The 23,153-nt window shown below is 37.0% G+C and overlaps 1 protein-coding gene across 16 annotated transcripts in view; it reads left to right on the top strand.

The window, feature by feature from the left end:
• The window catches only part of TTLL5 (tubulin tyrosine ligase like 5), a 414,008-nt gene that overhangs the window by 83,309 nt on the left and 307,546 nt on the right, over positions 1-23,153 (top strand). For 12 of the 16 annotated variants that reach the window (XM_069091917.1, XM_069091923.1, XM_069091924.1 and 9 more), the window contains 5 exons: positions 240-347; positions 16,794-16,875; positions 17,929-17,990; positions 19,460-19,554; positions 21,377-21,418. In XM_069091917.1, coding sequence (XP_068948018.1) covers positions 240-347; positions 16,794-16,875; positions 17,929-17,990; positions 19,460-19,554; positions 21,377-21,418 — 389 coding nt within the window. The remainder of the gene's footprint in view (positions 1-239; positions 348-16,793; positions 16,876-17,928; positions 17,991-19,459; positions 19,555-21,376; positions 21,419-23,153) is intronic. The other 4 variants (XM_069091916.1, XM_069091918.1, XM_069091915.1 and 1 more) reach the window with 1 other exon arrangement.

Here is a 23,153-nt window from a genome sequence, read left to right as displayed (position 1 = left end):
CCAGCCAGACCTACTTTCTCTTCCAGAGCCATCTGGGTTCAGTGGCAAGACATAGATCAGGATGACTAGAAATGACCTTCTCCCCCCTACATAGGCTATAGAGATTTCAGCTACCCATTCAGAGAGAGCACATCTGGACGTTTTTGGACTTGGGCCCATTTGGTTTTATGAATACAATCTAGGGTTCAGTACATGTCATTTTGTATTCCCTTTTTCATGATTTTTTGTTTGTTTTGCAGCACTGATGGCCCATGTAGAGGATCTGATCATTAAGACCATTATCTCTGCTGAGCTGGCTATTGCTACTGCTTGTAAAGCCTTTGTTCCTCACCGCAGCAGTTGTTTTGGTAAGGAGATTCACAAAGTCTAATGATGAGCTGTGATAGGACTCTGGAGCAGGGAGGGCATGTGCATATAGGGTGGGTGTGGGATGTAATGATGCTACTAAGGGGACAATGAAGAGCTGAGTAGAGACCACAATGAGAGATAATTAGATACCTGGAGTAAGAGTGGTTAGAGCTACGTAGTGGGGTCTCATCAAACTGTGACCAAAAAGTGCCTGAAATATCGGTGTAGCAAGTGTATTCCAGAATTCACTGGCAGAGGTACCCTGGGAATTCTTCTGAGGAGCTTTGGCTGGTACTAGTATGTGCTTTCTTCTGTTTTCTAGTGACTCCTCCTTTTTTGTTTTATTCTTCTTTCTGGTGAGCCTCCCTTCTTTCTCTCTATCCCTGATTGAACAGAGGAGGAGTTCTAAAGTAGTCTCTTCTGGAGACTACTCATCCACCGGTCAGCCTTAGCTTTAAGCAAGGTCAGAGAGGCACTTACTCAGATGTGGGCCTAGCTGTTACTGGAAGCCCTGAGGCTGACGTTATTGATAAGAAAAAAGTCACTGTGTTCAGGCTATTGGACTCAAGGATGAAAACAGTAAGAATACAAGATCTGTAACTTGGCTTGAGTGCATGAAATTCACAGCTACCCATTTTTTGCTGAAGGAGCTCAGCATGATGAATTGCTGACATTATGAATAGAGGTTAGAGCGGGCAGAAGAGGACTTTAACATCTGTAGTAATGATGGTGTAGCTATGGACTGATTCAAACTGGACCTTAATTATCTGGTTAATTTCAAATGACCTATTTTTTTTTTTTTTGCTTTTTTTGCTTTGGAGGGCAATTAAGTGACTTGCCCAAGGTCACACGGCTAGTTTTTATGTTAAGTGTCTGAGGCCAGATTTGAACTCATGTCCTCCTGACTCCTGCTCTATTCACTGTCAAATGACCTATTTTGAGGCCTCACAAAATTATGCAGACAGAAGCAGGGGAATGGAAGCATGTATCCCAAACACTGACTTTTTTTTTTTTCCAGACTGAAGGGGAAAAAAAGATGTGTGGTCCTTGTTTTAATGACTAGTTATTGCATATCTAGAAGTAATGGTGTAAAATTTTCTTCTAAAGTTACACAGAAGAGCTTTCTGTACTTTTCCATTTTATATTTGAGATCTTTTGGCCTTTTGGAAGCTTAAAAATTTATTGGAATTAATGAAAACAGAATGTCAGATATGAAATAAGCATCAGGTTTCATTGACTCAGTGAAGAGCTGTCCATCTGTTTTGGTTCCTTTTTCTTCTTTCTCTACTTGTCTTTAGTTTTAATAAACTTAGTGCATCTGGACTTTTCTAAAGTTGCTGACTGCATCCTTGGCTTTGTGGTTCTGATTCCATTTCCTGTCAGACCTGGGATTTCATCTGGTTCATTAAACTCCCCTCACACAAGATTCTGTATAAAAGAGAATATATTCTCTCTCCTCTTACCTCCCTTGGAGCTTTGGTTACAAGGAATAAACTGTTTTGTTTCAGTTGTTTAACAGTAAAACAGAAATTTAAAACTTCCAAGAAGATATGATTTAAGCAAGAGTCATTGTGCTTCTTGAGGAAGCCAGATATTCATGTGATGGGCACTGCATGCTCACTCTGCTTCTCTAACTACTGCTTCTGCCCTTGGATATCTGCCAGAGGCAATTCATTGCTATCTAAGTCTGAGTTTGTTATGTCATTTCTTCTCCACCCTGCCACCTGTTGGGCCCAACTGTGACCTAGATTGTTGAAATGTTTCTCTTTTTATGGCTTCCTACCTCATCAGTCTCTCTAGTACCAATCATTTGTTTGCTTCATGTCCTAACCTAATTTTTTGGTAAGGTGATATACATGTATTTGGTTAAGCTTTGTATTTAAAGATAGAAACAGGAGTTTGTCCTAAGCTACCTGATTCACAATAATTTTTTGCCTTTTCATATCATTTTAGAGCAGAATGGGAGCACCCAGGAGCATCCAGTCTGAAATGTGATTTTGAGAATCAAATTTTGTGGCTGAGGAAAGCTTAGCCAAAACAATAGACTATTACTTTTCCTACAGAGGACACTTTTTATGGTAGTTCTAAGTGTACTGTGAGTGTGATTAACCTAGCTCATGCTCTTAACTAACATTTATGGTTCACAAAGCTCTGTTTCCCTCCCTCCCTCCCTCCCTCTCTCTCTTTCTGTCTTTTTTTCCTCCTCTCTGTGACTCTGTCTCTTTTTCTTCTTTTATATATATATATATATATGCATATGTGTAGATGCATGTACATGCATGTGTGTATATGAGGTTGATGGTATTATTATCCCCATTTTATAGATGAGAAAAAAAGGCAGGGATTAAATGACTTGGCCAGAGTCATATAGCTACTAAGTGTCTGTGGCAAAATTCAAACTTAGATCTTCTTGATTCCAAGTCTAGTATTCTATCCATGATGGTACTGAGCTGCTTCAAGCAGTTCCACTATTTATATGAAGATCTAGCTATTTCTGCAGCTTATAGACCCTATTAATGTGTATTAGCAGAGTATCTGCATTGTGAGCTCTATGGAACTTGAGGACATGAGAATTACTCTTGCTCTACCTGTGATTTTTGCATAACATTTTGGCTTATCTATTCCGCCAATTCCTTATACTTCTACAGTTATGACACAGGAGGTAAAACTTGGGTTACATATATCACCAGATATTCCATTCAACAATTAGACCAGGGAATTGTTGAAAGTAATGAAAAATAAACAGTATGTTACATAGGTTTGTGAGAGAGCCCATCCCAAAATACATGGTTCCTTGCCTCATACCTCTTTTTAAAAAAATTATTATATAATTGATAAATATCAGTGGACATAATCATTTTCATATACAAAGAACAAGATAAAGAGCCATGAAACTGCGTCTATTATGTAAAGCTTGTTAAAGTTAACATAACAAATTCATTGTGGTAGACCTGAAATTTTGTCCTTTTGTGTTGCTTTCTGAACTTCTTCTGTGCATTTTAAAAATTGTTTAATTAATACTTCTTTCTTTTTGCATCACTATCTCTACTCCCTTTCTCCCCAACAAAATGAGAACCTTTCCTTATAATAAATGAACATAGTTAGGTAAAACAAATCCCCACATTGATCATGCCAAAAAAATGTATGTCTCATTCTGCATCTCTGTCACAGGTGGGAAATGTAGTCATTATTGTTCTTCTGACTTGTGGCTGGGTCATTGCAGTGATCAGAGTTTAAGTCTTTCAGCATTATTTTCCTTTACATTATTTTAGTTGTATAAATTATTCTGATTTTGCTCATTTTGTATCAGTTCATAAAGAAATGTCTTCCCAGGTTTCTCTAAATCCCTCTCTTTTGTCATTTCTTATGGCACTGTAATATCCCATTATATTCATCTACCATGAGTCACTTTGTATGATTGATGAGTTTCTCTGTAATTATCTGTTCTTTGCCACAACAAAAAAAGTTTTTGCGGGAGTATTTTTTTGCATATGGATTATTTCTTTCTTTTTGGGCTATAAACATAGTAATAATGTCATGATTAAAGGATTTTTGGATTCCAAATTGTTTTCTAGAAAGGCTGTAACAATACATAGTTCTACCAGCAATACATTGGTATCTACCTTGAACCCCTCCAAAAATTGTCATTTTCTATTTTTATACCAGCGCTAATCTGCTGACTTTGGAATTTCTTTTTTCTTTCTCTTTGTGCTGGGTTTTCTTGGCAATACTGTATAAAGAAAAGACTGATGATTAAGGGAGCACAATATAGGGTTTCCATCAATTGTAGTTTTGCTGTTTGTTTCTATCTAGAATTCATTGAATTTTCCCTTTAAGCACTTTGATGTGCTACCATTTGGTACATATATATTAAGTATTGATTCTATTTTGTTATCAATTAGTGCTGTTAAGCACAATCTGCTTATCTTTTTTAGTTATGTCAGTATTTCCTGTTGCTATGTTTGAGGCTGATTACTATCCTTGCTCTTTTGAGTTTAATAGGTTCCGTTCCAATTCCTCATTTTAACCCTATAGGTTTTTATATTTCAAGGATTTTTTTTTTAAAACAATACATTGTTGTATTCTTGCTTTCTGATCCATTCTGCTATCCTGTTCTGTTTTATGGATTCACTTACATTTGTGATTATAATTGTTAATTATGTATTTTCTCCTTTATATCTTCTTACCCTTTGCCATACACTTCATTCCTCCTTACAAAAAAGCAAGTGGTGAAAGAGAAAGAAATCTAGTAATCTATAATTGAAGTGGTCTGTTCCATCCCCTGTTGTTGAGGTCTTCAGGCAGATGCTGGGTGTGTCATAGTAAGGTTTCTTTTCATCTGTCGATTACATTTAATAGCTATTGAGATCTTTTCTAACTCTCAAATTCTAGAATTCTCCTTAAATCTTCCTCTCCCGATTTTACCCGATCTCCAGTTACCTGTTCTTAGACGTATTTCTTTTGTTTTACATACCCCCTTTGAACATAAAGTTTGTTTTATGTCTATTTATTTTCCCATTCTGTTTGTCTCCTTAGATCTCCTTCTTTGTCTCTTATGAGGCATCTAAATGGTGCAGTGTATAAAGCACTAAGCCTTGGAGTTATTAGGAAGACCTGAGTTTGAATCCATCTTCAAACACTTAATAGCTGTGTAACCCTGGGCAAGTCACTCACTTTGCCTCAGTTACTTCACAGTTGTTGTGAGGATCAAAGGAGATAATATTTTTAAAATGCTTAGCACAGTGCCTGGCACATGGTAGGCATTATATAAATGCATATTCCCTTCCCTCTGTTCCTTTCCCCTCCTCTCTGTTCCTTCTTGATTCTCTGTTGAGTTTATATATTTCCACACTTTTTTTCTTTCTCTGTATGTGTGTTCAGCTCTTTTTCTGTCTAATTCAGATAGTAGTAGAATGACTGCTATTCCTTTTCTCTCATCCCACCATTCATTTTTGTATATTCTTCTTCTAATGGACCCTAATTATGAGATATAGTAAATTCTTCTTCGCTTTTTGGAGGGCAGTTAGGGTTAAGTGACTTGCCCAAGGTCACACGGCTAGTTTTTGTGTTAAGTGTCTAAGGCAGGATTTGAACTCAGGTCCTCCTGACTACAGGGCTGGTGCTCTATGCACTGCGCCACCTACCCACCCCAATTTTCTTCTTTTTTCTTTAACATTTCTTTAGTTTTTTTTTCTTTTTCTTTCCTATCTAAAAGCAGGTCACAACCATTCCCAACTCCTTAGTTTGTCTTTATTAACTTTCTCTGTGATCCTTTAAGACAGTGGGGTTCTATACCAAAAGTATAATTGTCTCTTATTCCCTTCCTAAAAAGTAAGCAGCTTATCATCATTTATTTCCTTCCAGGTACTTAAATGGATTTACCTTTTTAGCTTTCTTTTGATTCATATGTTTAAATTTCAAAATTTCTATTCAGTTCTGATCATTTCATTAGGAAAGCTCTAAATTCATCTTTTAAGAGACGTTTTTCCTCTGTAAGTCTAGATTCAGTTTTGGAAGTTAAGTCATTTTGAAAAGCCTTGATCTTTTGCCTTTTGGAATATCATATTTCAAGATTTCCTTTGTTTTATAGAAGTTGCATCATAATTTTGTGTGAACCTGACTTAATTCTTAGTAAGTGAACTCTATTTCTGCTGCACAAAGTTTCTTCATCTTAGAAACTGTGGATGTTTTTATTTTTGTTTGTTTTTTTTTTCAGGAAGTTATCTGTGGATTCTTGTCATTTTCATTTTCCCCTTCAGTTCTGATAGATACATGCAGTTTTGTGATTTCTTGAAATATGAATTGCAGATTTTTTTTGTTTTGTTATGATTTTCAGGAAGTCTGATGATTCTTAAATTATTTCTCCTCAGTCTGTTTTCTGGGTCAGTTGTTTACAAGATTGAATATACACTGAAGTATTGCTTTTCTTAATTACGTTCTTTTTGTCAGGGAGTTGTCTACTACTTGAGTAAGGTTTTCCTTCTTATTCTTCTTTCCTGTAGATATCTTATTTAATTTTTTACTCTTAAGTGTTTTATTTTTTCCAGGTACTCCTGTTGTGGCCAGGACATTTTTTCCCCCTTTGAACCTGTAAGCATATCTTACTTTCAGTGTGTTGTGTTTTCTTCAGCCTCATTTCTTCTTCAGAGTTTTTATGCTGGGACATTTTCTATCCCCTCCTACATTCTCGATGGGGTGGCCAGGCCATCTTTTTATCCTGTTCTTCTTTTGACTTCCATATCTCTTGCTATGTCTTCACTGAATATGCCAGCAGGGTCCCACCCCAACCCCACCAATAAATCATTTCCCAGTTGTAGTATTGGCGTTTTTGGCATTTTTACTCAAGCTCTTCTTAATCTTTCCCAGGGCTGTTCGGTTTCTAGTTGTCTTTTTGTGCAGCATTGGGCTGGATGGAGGATCTAACTATTGTTTCTCTTTTTCAGAGTCACACAGCTAGTAAATGTCAAGTGTATGAAGCTGGATTTGAACTCAGGTCCTCCTGACTCCAGGGCCAGTGCTCTATCCGCTGTGCCACCTAACTGCCCCCATTTCTCTTTGAATTGCTTGATATGTATTTAATTTCTAGATCTTTGCTGAAGAACATGTGGCAGAACTGATTTCCTCTATCACCTTGCTATCTTAACTGGAGATTCTACTCCTTAGAAATCCGAACTTATTATAGTAAGTGTGATTGATCCAAAAATAAATGTTTGTTGAACTTAATTTTTCCCTTTTAGTTTTAAAATAGTAACCTATTTGGGGCAGCTAGGTGGTGCAGTGAATAGAGCACCAGCCCTGGAGTCAGGAGGACCTGAGTTCAAATTTGGCCTCAGACGTTTGACAGAGTTATGAGCCGTGTGACTTTGGGCAAGTCACTTAACGCCAGTTGCCCTTCAAAAAGCAAAAACAAAACAAAAAAAAATCAAATAACCCATATCCTAGACTTTCTCTTTGTTATTCATTAACCAGTTCACAGGATAAAACTATATAATTCTGTCTAACATGTCTAAAGAGGAAAGAACCTTAATCTCTATACTTTTGTTTGACAAGGAAGAATTTGCTGGGGTTTTTTTCCTTAAAAATACATCTAACTTTATTTTGCAAAGAGGAAATATTGGTTTTGATGGACCTTTTAGTAGATTAACTCTTGGATTGTTGTATTCTCTTAGTTCTCTTTTTTATATGGTACTATTCTGTTGCTTTCTAAATTCCCCTTCTGGTTCTCAGGGAAAGACAACTCACATTTAAAGTGAAAAAAGTTTGTTTTCCTACTGTAGCTTTTGATAGATATAGTAATGCCAGCTTCAAACTACCACTTTATGACAACACTTCCCTTTGCCCTGAGGAATGGTAAGGGCCAGCCTTTGGCTGAGGTAACAGGACAGTACTCCGATAATCAAGGAGGAGTTAGTGGTTTGATGCTAACACAAGTGTTGATTGCCAATCCCTGAAGTCCCTGAGACAATCTTCATGTCATTAAATTATACGTCTCCCTCATTTTTTCCCTTCTTGAACTATGTTTTCATTAGGCTTGCTCCTTCTAGGAGCTTCCCTCACATTCTTAGTGTTTATTATTGGCAGTTTCACGGTTCTTTTCACCCTTTTTTTCTACCTCAGTTTTCTAGGCTTGCCAAAATTATTTTTTGTCCTTCATCTTGGTGCTTCCTAGCCCTTTTCCTTTTTCTTTTACACACTTGTATATTTATAACTTTGTTGCCCTTGAGGCAAAGAGAAGTACTTTTTTCCCCCTGAGGAAATTTGACTTAGGGGAAGTGCCATTATACCAATTAGAAAGAATAGGTCTTAATAAAACAAATTTGACTATGATTGAAAAATGGAGAGAAGGAAGAAGAAATAAGGGAGATGAGCAGGGTTAATCTAGACAGGGTAGGGGAATGAGCCCTCTTCAGGGCTCATACAAAGCCTGCTATTGCTGCTGCTTTGGTCTAATGAACATCCACACACTGTAGGCATTCACATGGGTATACCAGGACGTAAAAACATCCTGTTCACCTCCCTTTATCTGATAAGTTCTTCCTTTCCACTGATTCTCTGCCTGAACTCTATCTCCATTGCTTAGCAAACTGTTATTATTGTTTACCTTCCCTACCCTTGTGGGGTACTAAATGTCAAACTACCAAAAAGAAAATCTCCCTTCTCTGGTTCCTGCTGTCCACTCTCATCCCCACTGACCCCAACATTCCCCCTCACTCCTACCTGTCTATGTCTGCCAGCTCCTTCTATTGCACTCTCTTTGAAGTTTACTGTAGTCATATTTATTACCCAATCCATATCCTGAATATACCCAATCCATATCTGCAGACCCTAAAAACATTCTTCCTCTTTTTTCAGTGAATTCAGTGCTTAGTTTACAGTGTCTATGTCCATCCAAACTCCTTCCCTCATACTAGAGGGCTTGAATATTTATATCTACAGTGATATCTATACCTAGATATCTGTATTGTCATAGTGATATTCCTTCAAATATTCTAACTTCCCAACTCCTCAATCTATTTAACTGCCATGACTTATTCCTCTACTTCAACCTCATAACCTTGATCTTACCCTCACCAATAAGTGCTCCACTTCCATAATTAAGAACTATTAAATTTCTTTATCAAACCATAGTCTATTATTCCATCTCTACCTATGCCTTACTCTTTTCAGAACTATTCTTTGTACTTTTTTTTAGTATAATTTTCTCTCCATTTGATTACGTTCTTTTCAATATGGCTAATATATAAATGTGTTTTGCATGATTTTGCATGTACAATTGATATCATATTGGTTGCCTTCTTAGTGGGTAGAGTAGGTTTCGTGGACAGAAGGAAAGAATTTGGAACTCAAAATTTAAAAAGAAAAGAAAGTTAAAAGTAAATAAATAATAAATTGAAAAAAAAAACCCAAGACATAAATTAAAACTGAGTGAATTAAAAAAAAAAAGAACCCCAGTGAAAGGTACTTATAATCTTCTTTTGTAAGTCAGTTTAAAGTTTTTTTTCCAAATGCTTTATTAACTTCTAGTTTACATCATTCACTTCCGCCAGATTTTGAGTTACAAATTTTCTCCCCGTTTTTCCTCTACTCACCGCCCTAAAATAGTGGGTCCCACAGGATATCCCCTCCTCCAATCTGCTCTCTCCCATATTTTCTCCCATACCCCCTTCGACTTTTCCAGTAGGGCATGGTGGATCTCTATGCCCCAGTGCCTGTATATCTTATTTCCCAATTACATGTAAAATAGTATATAAATATTTTTAAACATTTGATTTTAAAACTTTGAATTCCAGATTCATTCCCTTCCTCCCTTGTCACCCACCCTTACTGGAAAGATAAGCAATTTAGTGTGGGTTGTACATGTGTAGCTGTGCAAAACATTTCTATAGTAGATATATTGTAAAAGACTGACTATATTTCCCTCCCTCCTATATTACCTCCCACTTATTTTATTCTCTACTTTGATCTTGTCCCTTTTCAAAAGTGGGTCCTTTCAACATCCCTCCCCCCCAGCCTGCCCTCCTTTCCATCATCCCCCCTGTTATCCCCTTCCCCCCGTACTCTCCTGTAGGGTGAGATACCCTATTTAGTGTATATGTCATTCTCTCCGTAAGCCAAATTCAATGAGAATAAGGTTGACTCATTCCCTTTTGCCTTCTTGTTCTTCCCATTCATTGTATTTTCCCTTACCTCTTCTATAGGAGATAGTTTACCCCAATCTGTCTCTCCCTGTCTCCTCTCATTATATTCCTCTCTCACCTCTTAATTTCACCTTTTAAGTATCATCCCTTCCCATGAAACTGGTCCTGTGCCCTCTATCTGTGTATACCTGTACACATATATACACACAATAACTTATGTATTCTTATGCTCATATACCCTCTTATATAGGCATATATGTATATATAAATACACATTTCTATTCCCTTCAATTATTCTCATACTGAGAAAAGTTTCATTAATTCTAATTACATTTTTCCATGTAGGAATGTTCAACTTTGATCAGTTCCTTATGATTTCTTTTCCCTGTTTACCTTCTCATGCTTCTCTGTTCCACGGAATGACCATAGTTTCCCCTGAAGCACGATGCTCAGTTTTGCTGGGAGGTGACTCTGGGTTTTGCTCCCAGCTCCTTGGACCCCCGTGTTCTTTCTGTGTGCTAGACATTGTGCTCTGTGCCTTGTAAAGATCGCATTTGATCCTTCCAACACCTCATTGCATAGTTAAGGAATCTGACTCAAACAGAGGTGAAGTAGCATGCTCAAGGTCACACAGCTAGTGAGTATCTGAAGCTAGGCTTGATGTCAGGCTTTCCTGACTCTGAGGTCAGGGTGTCGCTGTGCTGACTGGCTGCCTCTGTACTGAGAAAAAAAAATCAGGTTTATATGCCAAGAGCTCCCTTTTCCCCTCCCCCCCCTCACAGCTCAACACTTAGAATAGTGCCTGACACATGTAGGTGCTTAATAAATTGATTGAGAGATGTATTCACCACCATCTCCTTTACTCCTGTCTTTTGGAGAGAGAGCCCTTTTATTGCCCTGGGCCACTCTTCACTTCTACCTCTTAAAATACCTGATTTCTTTCAAAAATCAACCCAAGCGCCACTCCTTATGTGACGGTTTTTGTGATAACTTTAGCTACTAGTATACTCCTTCCCCAAACAACCTTGAATATTATGTAAATATTTATATATTCATGTTGTCTTCTGTGCTAAAATGTAAGCTTCTTGAGGACAGGCACTGTTCATTTATTTCTTTGTATCCTAAGCAAAGTGCTTAGCACATTGCAAGTGCTTAATAAGTACCTCCTGATTGATTGTATAGAGGAAAATCCAATTTTCTCTCACAAAGTTATGAAATATTAGTAGCACAATAATTTATGCCAACAGCTGGTTGGTAAACACTATTATAGGACTTTTAATATTGTAGATAGAAGTTTACAGATAAAATGTGACCATTATATAAAATTAGAAAGATGAGGAAGCTTAATCCTTCTAGGAGAAACTACTCTCATTAAACTTGCCTCATTAGATCTTCAAGGTCCATAGAGAACACACTAGCTGAAAGTTTTAAGGTCTTATTGTAAGATTCCTGAAATATATTGCCTTGTTTAATACTCATTCTTTATCTTAAGATCCCAACTTGACCCTTTTAAAAAGTTTTTCTCAATATTTTCCAGTTCAGTTTCTCTCTCCCCAGTACATATGAAGATCATATTTTGGTCTTGGTTCACTTTCTGGAGTATTGGTTAGCAGTACTATGTCTTAGTTCACATGAATGTTCATAGTAATGATAGCATCACTAAGGATTATTTAATCCTGGATTAATTGGGTCTTTTTTCTTCTTACTTCCCCCAATTATATTGACACTCTTACTCACCACATACACCTCTCAACTAAGAATATTAGAATTTGCCTTTGATTTGGTAGCAAATGCAGTTAATTTCATTGTTTGTGATTCTATTGTAATTCAACCACAAATGGTAACTCTGAAAATTTGACCTGTGTATACATCACCACCATCATCATTGATGGAATAATTTTTTGATAATACTGTTTTTGTATTTGTTTTTTTGGTACAGACTTGTGATTTCATAAGGATACAGAAATACTAATTAGAACCTACTTCCACTGATGCAGCTCAATATCTTATCTTTAATTTATAGTTTTAGAGAAAACTGGGGTCCTGAGAGGGTGTTTTGCCTAGGATCCTACAGCTAAGCTCTCAGAGGCAGGGCTTGAACCCAGGTCTTCCCTGCTCCATGACTGACTCTCTAAACCATCCTATCTCTCTAATAGCATTAATTGTTAATAATATTTTATATGTTTGTTTTGTGTTTTTCCATTTTTGTATATGTGTATTTTTGAAAATAGGTCCCTATTCTCCTATCTTGCCCAGGCTGAACTACAGTGGCCATTCGTAGGCCTGATCTCACTACTGACTGGCATGGAAACTTTAACCATGGCCACTTCATCTCTCCTTAGTCATCCTGATATCTCCTTGTTTCTGGGGGCTCACTGTATTAGTGCCAGACTTAACATGCAGATAACCATGGCAGATAGTCTACTGTAGCCCAGAATTCCCTCTTGAGCTCAAGCCGTCCGTAAGCCTCAGCTTCCTTGGGAGCAGGTGTACAAGCATGTACCATAATGTCATGACCTACATTTATATTGTACTTTGTTCTCACAGGTTTATGCAATCAAATCATGTGAATTCATGTATTATATCAAAATTTAAAAACTATAAAGAACATATTGCTTTCCTTGAACTGTATCTATAATGGTATCCTATTCACAGTGGACTTATGGGTGTTACAATTAGCATTTTTATTTGAAATATTTTGCTATGTGCTAGTAGGCTGAAAAAAATATTTTTTTTAGGTTAAAAGAGAACATTCTGTGCTTTTTGAAAATTAGGTTAGACATAAAAAATTTCCTCAGTTGTGATTTTGTTAACAAAATTATACCTAATACCTTTTTTGGATCTTATGATGAAAATTGTATATTTAATAGGCCAATTTATTTATTATCCTTTCTCAATATCTCTTGTATATGTCCCCTTCTCTCTGCCAATGCAAGTATAGCAGTGGTGCAAGCAATTCATCCCTCATGCCTGGACGATTGCTATAACTGTCTGGCAGATCTCTTTGACTCAAGTCTTTCCCCCCAGTTCAGTCTATCTTCTATTCAGCTGCCCAAGTGATCTTCCAAAAGTATGTGGTTAGCTAAGGCCCCTCCTGTACCCCTCTTGCATTGAATGATCTCCTCCTTGCCTCTGCCCCTTGAATTCCATTATTTCTTGCAAGATTCAGCCCAAATCCCTCTCTGTGAGAGAGGTCTTTCCTGGCTCCCCATTGCTAATGCCTTCCCTCTGACATCACTGCCCATTGACTATCTTGTATGTACATAGTTTTTTTCATGTTGACTTTCCATCCCTGATAACTATTGTCCTATATCTCTTCTGCCCTTTGTGGCTAGCCTCCTTGAAAAGCTCATCTACAATAGATTTTTCCACTTTCTCTCTTCTCATTCTTTATCATTTCATTTAAATTGCTCTCTCTCTAAATATACCAGATTCACTGGCCTCTTCTCAGTCCTCATTCTCCTCTACTTCTCTACAGCCTTTGATGCTGTGGATCACCTCCTTCTTGATCCTTTCTTCTCTTTAGGTTTTCAGGACACTCCTCTCTCCTGGCTCTTCTTCTCCTGTACAGCTACTCCTCAGTCGCCTCTGCTGGATCTTCACCCATATCATGCCCCCTAACCATTGTAGATGTCCCACAGGGTTCTGTCCTGGGCCCTCTTCTCTTCTCTATACTACTTCATTTGGTGCTCATCAGCTACCATTTATTTAATTGCTATCTATATGATGATGATTCTCAAATCTACCTGTCCTGCTGCAGTTTTTCTCCCTATTACTGTATAGGACAATACCATCTTCCCAGTCCTTTGGATTCACAAATCATCATGGATTCCTCACTATCTCTCATCCCTTCTTTCCCCATATCCAAACTGTTGCCAAGGTCTATTGATTTCACCTTTGCAGCATCTCCCAATTAACACCCCCTTCTCTGACATTGCAGCTACTCTAGTGCAAGGCCCTCATCACCCCACACCTTGATTTCTGCAATAGCTGCTGGTGCATCTGCCTGCCTCAGATATCTCCCCACCCCAGTCCCTTCTGTCTGTAGTCACTAATGTGCAGGTCAGACCATGTTATCCCTGTATTGAATAAACTCCAGTGGCTCCCTATGACTTCCAGGAGCAAATGCAAAATACTCTGGTATTCAGAGTCCTTTATAAAGCTAGCCCCGCTTCTACTTTTCCAGTCTTCTTGTACCTTTCCCCCTAATAGTACTATTTGATCCAGTGATACTAGCCTCCTGGCTGTTCACAAAAAAGACACTCCATCTCTTGGATCCAGACATTTTCTCTGACTGTGCCCCTGCCTAGAATGCCCTCCCTCCTTCACTTCAACCACTTACTTAGCTTCTTTAAATCCCAACCAAAATCCCTCCTCCTACAGGAAACTTTCCCTAACCTCTTAATTCCAATGCTTTTCCTCTCTTAATTATTTCCTAGTTAACCTGTATTTAACTTGTTTGTATATATTTGTTTACATGTTGTCTCCCCTTACAATTAGATTGTAAGGTCCTTGAGGGCAGGGACCGTCTTTTGCCTCTTTTTGTTTTGCCAGTGCTTAGCACAGTTGCTGGTACTTAGGTAGGCACTTAATAAATGTTTATTAAGTGAATGTATAGATCTCTTGTTCATCTGTGTAGTGATGGTGGTTCGATCCATGGATGCTGATGAAGAGAAGCGGGGTATAGAGAGCAAAGAGAAAATGTAGTCGGATAGTACCTTTAAGACCATACCCAGTTTGAGTGTGGGGGGCAGACAGCATGCATAATGAGCCAGCCAAGGAGAGGGTAAAGGAGTCATCAGACAGAGAACCAGAATATCCAGGAAGAGAGGAGAGGATGTTCAGCAATGTCACGTACAACAAACAGTGACTAAGAAGGATGAGGACTGAGAACAGATTGTGAAGAGAGATTGATATTTCTGTTCCTCTAATAACAAGCCTCCAGGGTTGATTTATTTGTGCAATGGAGTTGGGTTCTTTAGAGTGAATTTAGCCAATGAGGCACTAGACTCATATCCTTTATCTCCGACTTTGATTAATATTTCTTTGTATATTGAATGTAACTGATTTTGCTCCTTGCATGTGCACATGCATGCACACCCACTTCAGCTTATTCCCATGTCTCTCTCTCTCTGTCTCTCTCTCTCTCTCTGTCTCTGTCTCTGTCTCTCTCTCTCTCTGTCTCTCTCTCTCTGTCTCTGTCTCTCTCTCTCTGTCTCTCTGTCTCTCTCTCTCTTTCTCTCTCTGTCTCTCTCACACACCCACACCCACTTCAGCTTATTCCCATGTCTCTCTCTCTCTCTCTCTCTCTCTCTCTCTCTCTCTCTCTCTCTCCCTCTCTCTCTCACTCACACACACACACACACACACACACACACACACACTTCACTTATACCCATGTCTGCAGCAAAACAATCCCTCTGACTTGCTTTCTCAAAGAAAATTATAGTAGCCTTCGAATTCGTCTTCTCAGTTCCAGTCTCTCCCACTTCCATTGCATTTTCCACACAGCTGTCAAAAGTAATGTTCATAAACCATAGGTTTGACCATATCACTCCTCTGTTAAGTAAAGTTCAAGGGCTCCCTGTTACCTTCATAGTCAAATAGACTTCTGTCTCTGATACTTAAATCTTTTCACAATCTGGCTCCAACCTACCTTTCTAATACTCTTATAAATTCTCCTTTGCCTTCTTTAAGGTCCACCCACACTAGACTTCTTTCTATTTCTCACACGTATCATTTTCTTTCCTCTATCTGTGCCATTTTTCAGGTTGATCTGAACTTATATTAGGCCTTTTCTGAAACCCCCATATTATATTGTATTTACTTTGTATAATATACCTATGTGTCTGCTCTCTCCCCCACTGGAATATAAGCTCCTTGAAGACAGGGAATATTTTAATTTTTATATACCCTGCCCCCAGGTGGACTTCGTTCATTTCATGAGGCTACTGTTCTATGTCTAATATAGTAGACCCTGAATAAATCTGTTGATTGCTTGATTCTTTGATTTTGTGAGGTGAGAACTTTAGGGGCTTATGTGTCTCTTAGAAGGGAATCTCAAATGCCATTTAATTAATTGTTGTGTAATATACTTGGGGAGTAGCTCGATGGCACAGTGGATAGAGCGTCAGGCCTAGAGTCAGAAAGGGCTCATCTTCCTGAGTTCAAATAGAGCTTCAGACAGCTTACTAGCTGTGTGATCCTAGGCAAGTCACTTAAACCTGTTGACCTCAGTTTTCCCATCTGTAAAATGAGCTGGCAAAGGAAATGGCAAACCACTCCATTATCTTTGCCAAGACAACCCCAAATGGGGTCATGAAGAGTCAGAAACAACAGCAACAATAATATATTAATTCTTTTGAACTCTAAAGATTCTTTAATTTACGTTTTGCTGGTCATGGAATTCATATAATATCACTTATTAAGACTTTGGGCTTCTTATAGGGATCTATTGAAATAACCCACTAGATTTGGGTTCATGTTGTTCCACACCAGAAAAGACTATTAGCTTGTGAAATAGAAAGTGATGTATATTGTTAAAGTTCTTTTAAAATTAAAAAAATTTTTTTTAAATTTTGAATTTGACAAACATTAACAAATACGAACATTTCTATATACAAAGTGCAGAAAAGCAGATTGCATATGAACCTATGAATTTTTGTTATATATAACTTGTTTTCCTCTTAAAGTATGTTTTAATATGGTGGTACTACAGTGCCCTGTTTGTCTGTGTCCCCTTCTTAACTTCTGCTATCTTTTCCTTATTTTTAAGTGTTCCATTGTTGATTGTTGCTTTATTTCTAGAGCTTTATGGTTTTGATGTTCTCATTGATTCAACTCTGAAACCATGGTTGCTGGAAGTGAATCTTTCTCCTTCTTTGGCCTGGTAAGTGAATACTATCACCAAGTGAAGGATACACATTCATCTACTAACACCAAAATGATTTTTGTCTTATTTTTTATTACTAGAGAAATAAGATCCTCTCTGCACCCCAGCCTTTTTCCTTGTGTTCTTTTCTAAGCATTGTAGATAGAGATTAGTGGAAGTTTTAGACTTGGAGTATATTTCTTGTACAACTCTGGAAATTATAGTATTCCCTCCTATTTGTCATCAAAGTTTATTGAGTAAACTTTTTAATAGAAACTAGTTTATATTCTGTTCACTCCAAGGTATAGTAGAGACTTTGTTCATTTCCTTTTTTGTTTTGTTTTGTTCATTTCTTGAGGCCACTGTCCTGATTATTAAGTCAATTAAAAATATGTTGGGGATGTAGAATGATGGGTCTAAGCTAGCATTGGTGATAAAAGGTCTGCTTGCCCTATTCTATATCCTGTGCCTTTTCAGTTCTAAAGATGTTAAGTGTTCTCACATGGGAGACTTCTTTATTATTTTCTGACTGACCCCTTGTTTTGAAAAAAGGGTGGAATATCATTTGGAATACCATATAAAATTCTACTCACAACCTGTACGGCCTGAACTCTTAATTAACTGTGAGCTTCACTGAACAATTGGGAAACTCTAATGATTATACTGAAAACCACCCAGATGCAGTGCTTAAGGAAGGGGAATGTTGGCAATATGCCATTTAATGAAATGGAGTCAGATAAATGTTGTAAAGGCTTTTCTCTATGTCATTGGTAAGATAAAGGTGAGATACTTAAAGAAACCTTTGTACTGAGCCTGCCCATTAGAGAAGGTATATAACACTAGACTCCAGTACCTTTAGCTGGATTCCTCTTTTCCTGTCTTTTCACAATGAGATTTTCTTTTCTGGGGCTCTAATACTCTCTGTGCTTTGTTAGTCTTTATTTTCTGAGAGCTCTGATCTGTTAGAGCCTGTTGAGGACATGTTCTTAAGGAAACATCTGATCCATTAAATTATTAAATTAGTAATAATCTCTCTCTTTATTTTTCTTTCTTTTCTTTCTTCACTTCCAGTGATGCACCTCTGGACCTAAAGATTAAAGCCAGTATGATTTCAGATATGTTCACTGTTGTAGGTAAGTAGTTTGCTCTGAATTTAACACATCATTAAAGTTAGCTGGAGCCTGCATTTTGTTCAGTATTAATGGAGTGTCAGGTTTGCCAACTTTCTTGGAAGAAGTACTAACAAATGACATTTTCAGGGAAATGAGAAAAACTATTCTTATGTGTTGTATCTTCCAGCTTCCCTAGCTTCCTCCTGTCCTAGATTAATTGAAAGAAATTTTTTAAAAGTCTTTTTTTTTTAAACATCACTGTCATTTCTCCAGTGACTCCCCTTCTCATCCTCCACCCTATTTGGATCTTCCTTTGTAATGAAAAAATACAATTAGGTCAAACTAATAAACATATTGACAGTATCTGACAATATATGCCTGCTCTACCCTTTGGTTTGCCTTCTCTGTGAAAGGCATGTTCTTCTGTCAGTCTTGCAGTACAGTGGAAAGAGGCTCTAGAGTGAGAGGTCGTAGAGTTCAGATTCTGCCTCTGACGCTTAATATCTGGGTGACCTTGAACATATCAGTTCACCTCTCTTGGCCACAGTTCCCTCATTAAAATGAGTGCAACTCCAGATGACCTTTATGGTCCCTTCTAGCTCTAGATTTATAATACTGTAATGTTACTGTTGATCATTGAATTGATCAGAGTTCAAATGCCTTTCACTGCTGTTTTGCTTTGTTTTGTTTTGATCGTGGTTTAAATTGTTCTTCTCATTCTGCTTCAAAGCCTTCTTGGTATAAAGAAAACTGGATATGTTTTCATTGAAACAATCCCTGTTGGTCTTAACACAATTTCTTCTCCAGTAGCTAAAACTGCAGGTGCCTTAACATCAAAATCTTTTTTAAAAAGAGAAGTCAAGAAAATACAAAAAGAATAGCCTCAGGTCGGTAGACTCTGGTTTATTAGTCAACAGAGCATTACACAGAACATTTCAGGTAGATCCATACTTAGGACACTGTTGAATTAAAGGACTCAGTTACTCTATTCTCCTTGGAAGAAAAACTGTTTCTATTCAGAAGGTAAGTAGACATTAGCTAGTGCTTGATTTCTCAAGCCATAAATAAGATATAGTGATCATTGTGAAATAGGCAGGTCTCTTACCTGCCTTACTGATTTTTTTCAGTCTCTCCCAATCAAAGAATTCTTTTCCAATCAATATTCAACAGAGTTCTTAAAGCTGCTTTTGTTTTACTAACATGAATGCAGCAATGGGTTTAATTGTTTGCATAGTTACTCTCAAGTTCATGAGCTTAAACATATTTTTCTTAATAAGAATGATCTGTGAAGCCAAGAGTTGTATCTGGTCCCTTTTAGTTATGGTGGTTTCAAGTTTAAGCATAATTGAAGGTAGAGACCTTTGGGATACTTTGGCCTGGGTAGGATATTGGCAACAAAACTTGCTTTGTACTATAAAAGAAAAGGTAAAGCTAGACCTGCAGATTTCCTAGAAAATGGCAGGTTCTAATGTTGCCCTTTCCTCATTCAGGATTTGTGTGCCAAGACTCTTCTCAACGGTCATCAACCAGGCCAATATATCCTACATTTGAGCCTTCCAGGAGAAATCTCTTCCCAAAAAATCAGGTAAGCAAATTCAGCAACTAGGAGCCTCTAGGAGGACCTCAGGGAAGTGACTGATTTAAACTGACATAAGAGCCAAATGAGTGAGTTTAGGCTACATGAATTCAGGGCACCTGCTGGCGAAGACTGCACCACAGGACTCTTAGTATGAGCATACATAGGCAGCTCACATCTAGTTAACATTCAGCCTTGGTGAATAGCTTATGCTGTCAGTCAAACTTTTTTCCTTTTCTTTTTTTCTTACTTGCTTTGCCTCCTCTTCTTTTTGCTTTCTTTACCCCTTTGTTTGTTTTTCTGCTTTCCCAGATGGATATCCATATAATCTGGCCACAAAAGGGAAGATTATGTACTCATTCCCAGTGGCTGCTTTGTGAAGTGTTTTATGATCATTTTGGCTTCATGATCCAGGCAAAAGATGTACAGCTGAAAATCTTCCCAACAAATGGGTCTCCTTAACAGTATCCATGAAACATTACCTGAAGTGAAATAGTATAGGTTTTAAATCCTCTTGGACATTTCTCTGGCATTGTCCGGTTACCCTCTTTCCAGAATAGCCTTTCTGTTCCAGCCGCGCCACTCAGCTTGTCATTCTTCTCATACCACTTGCTGCTTCTCACTTAACAGGCTTTCATTTGTATCATATGCTCCCATCTAGAGGTCTTGTCTTCTCTCTGCCCATCTGGATTGATTGCATAACAGCTTCAAAATTCATCTTCCTTTAAGAAGCATTCCTTAATTAAACCACCTCATTATGATGATTCCTTTGCTTTGCTTCTAATCAGCATTTCTTTCCTATGTACTTTATTATTTTGTACACTTGGTTTGTTGTTTTGTTATTCTTTGTATCTCATTTACTAGATTGGAAGCTTTCAGCAGGCAGGGACTGTGTCTTGTCTCTTTCTTTTATATTTGCCCATACCACATAGAATAGTGATCTGCACTGATAAAATATGTCTGGGCTGATAGGCAGACAGAATGTTTCTTATTCAAATATATGATGCTTTTTCCTATAGAAAATATATAAACGTTTTAATGTGGTAACAAAGAAATGCTATTCTTTGAGAGATGTCTTTTTGGAAGAAAATTTAAACTAGGAACTTGATTTTTAATTGATGAATGGATCATCATATCAAGGGTTTTGTTTTTATTTTTAATAGGGAGAACTGAAGTTTTAACTTTACTGTACTGGGAAATTCTATCACAATTGGTTATATGTTTCCTCTTCACATTGTTCCTGTAGTGTTCATGTAAATTGCAGTTTTCTAAATAATTATAATAACAATAGTAACTAACATTTATAGATTTCATCTCATAGATTTATTTTGCTAAAAAACTATATTTTCAATGCTGCCATGCAGTTTTAATAATTTTTTTTTTGCCAAGTTTCTCCCTGCAATGGCTACATGTCTGTCGTGGATGAATTGTTTTCTATTGTCAAAATTATGAAAATCCTAGAATATCCATTCTCTCATTATTTTACTAGCGGGTAGGCAATGGTGTTATATCATTCTATTTAAGCTTATATGGCATTTTTGTGGCTAAAGAAGTTGCAGCTGTGTTACATGTAATGTCTGAAATGAATTTGTCAGAGTAAGGAAAAGATTTATACCAAATGACAAGGCATGTAAGGGTTGTGATCTTTATGTGTAGAAGAGGAAATTCCATTGAAGTATTGGAGAAGCTTCTGTTTTATCAGTTTTGATAATGTTCATGCTTTCAGAGTTATGAAAATGAAGCTGGAAATAGATATTTATCCTTGGTGGATGGGGACATAGGAATTTTAGGAGAATATATGGCTTTATTCCATTTTTCTATCTTTTTTTAGCGTCCAGCATCTGCTCCAGCTCAATCATCAAACTCCAAACAGGTAAGTTTTGGGTCATTTGGAAACTATTTCCATTCCAAAAATAGAAAGTTATTTAGCTTTAGTTTCTAGTCCTTGAGTTGTGTAAGTAGAGAATTCCTCAAGTATTTCAAGAATTTAATTGCACAAAATGAAAATGAAAATGGGAATAAATATATAGCAGAAGAAAGATCTGGAGGAACAAAAGACAGGAAACATAGGATATAGAACTTTTTAGAAGTCTCTTTACCTCATATAATATAGATTGAAGGAGAGAATGAGGCAACTGATGCTTAGGTAAATGGAATGGAGCTTAGAAAGTAATAGGTCTATTTTGATAGAATATTTCAGAAAAAATAATGTAAGTTTAATTATTTTATTTTTGCTTATACTATTTTTGATCACGGGATTATCAGTAAAACAACTTGGAAATAATTCTCATGATGGTTTTGGACTATATGTGTTAACTAACTAATATCTGCTACAAGAGATGAAGTTTAGCCTAAGTAGTTTTATGTTAAATAATCTAACCAAAAGTCTTTCCATGTGACTCTCCTTTTCATAAACACTGACTATAAAACAGTATACCTATTTTATCCTTCTCTCTTAGCATCATTCTCTAGTTGCTCTCACATTAGCTGCTCTCAAATGCAGTATTAGCATTTGAGTTCTCCAGATATTGACCTCTCTCCTGTTCTCCCTCTTTCTCCCCTTGATCTTCTTTGGGAAAATGGTGTTAAATTTGATCCTGGTATTCCTTAGTAGTGTGTAGTATTTAGTAGTGTGTAGTGTCATTGAATTATGTTGAATGTGGTTCATATCAGGACTACTTCTCTAGTGAGGCAAAACAGGGTAAATGTTGGCCTTTGTTCCTTTGATATAGCTCCTGAGTTTAGAAGCTTCAGCTATAATCAGTGGAGCAATCAATTCTGGCATAAGGGCCTTTGAAGTAAAAAGAAATAAACAAAAAAAGCTTTTCTCATTGAACATGTTAACTAGCCAAGATAGCTTTCAAAACATGATTTTAATATTTAAGTTTAGTATTTTAACCTGCTATATGTAATACTTTGCATTATTAAGTAATCATGCGATAGAAGATTATTCTTGTCCTCAGAGAACAGGTACCCTAAATATCTCATGGAATGAATCTACCTAGGGATGTAAAGCTTTCTCGGTGTTACTCCCAAGACATTAGCCTTATATTTAGTCATTGCCTTATTTTTCCCTTTCTTCATTTCAATTTTATTACTCCTAATTTTATCTCTTCTATCATTGTGTTATGCATCTTGTCTTAATTAGTGATCAAGTCCTGTAGTAGCATTCGAAAACAATTTTTGTAATACCATTCCCTGACCATTATTGTTCAGCCAACTTTTTGCAAATGGAGCCATTTGTTCTTGGAATGTTTTCCTGATAATTACCTGCCCTAAACTCACATATAAGGAGAGAATTCTTCTGCAAAGTGTACCTCTTTCTCTGTAGGTTATTCATCATCTTATTATTTTCTTTTGTATAACATAGTTATTCAGTTTTGTTGTCTATGTTTTCATCTTATTTAAATTTTAATTTTCAATTCTACATTCTCTCCCTCCCCCATCCATTGAAAAAAATAATAAATAGGATCCTTACCATACATATATAGTCATATAAAACATTTCCACATTAGTCATGCTCAGGAAAAAGAAATAAAATAGAGAAAGGAAACATGCTTCCATCTCCACTCTGAGTACATCAGTTTTCTAACTGGAGGTAGATAGTA

The sequence above is a fragment of the Petaurus breviceps genome, unplaced genomic scaffold (assembly GCF_028583685.1).
Source record: "Petaurus breviceps papuanus isolate PSGF00001 unplaced genomic scaffold, PetGlider_PUasm1.0 189, whole genome shotgun sequence".
Lineage (NCBI taxonomy): Eukaryota > Metazoa > Chordata > Mammalia > Diprotodontia > Petauridae > Petaurus > Petaurus breviceps.
This window is presented reverse-complemented; position numbering and strand designations above follow the sequence as displayed.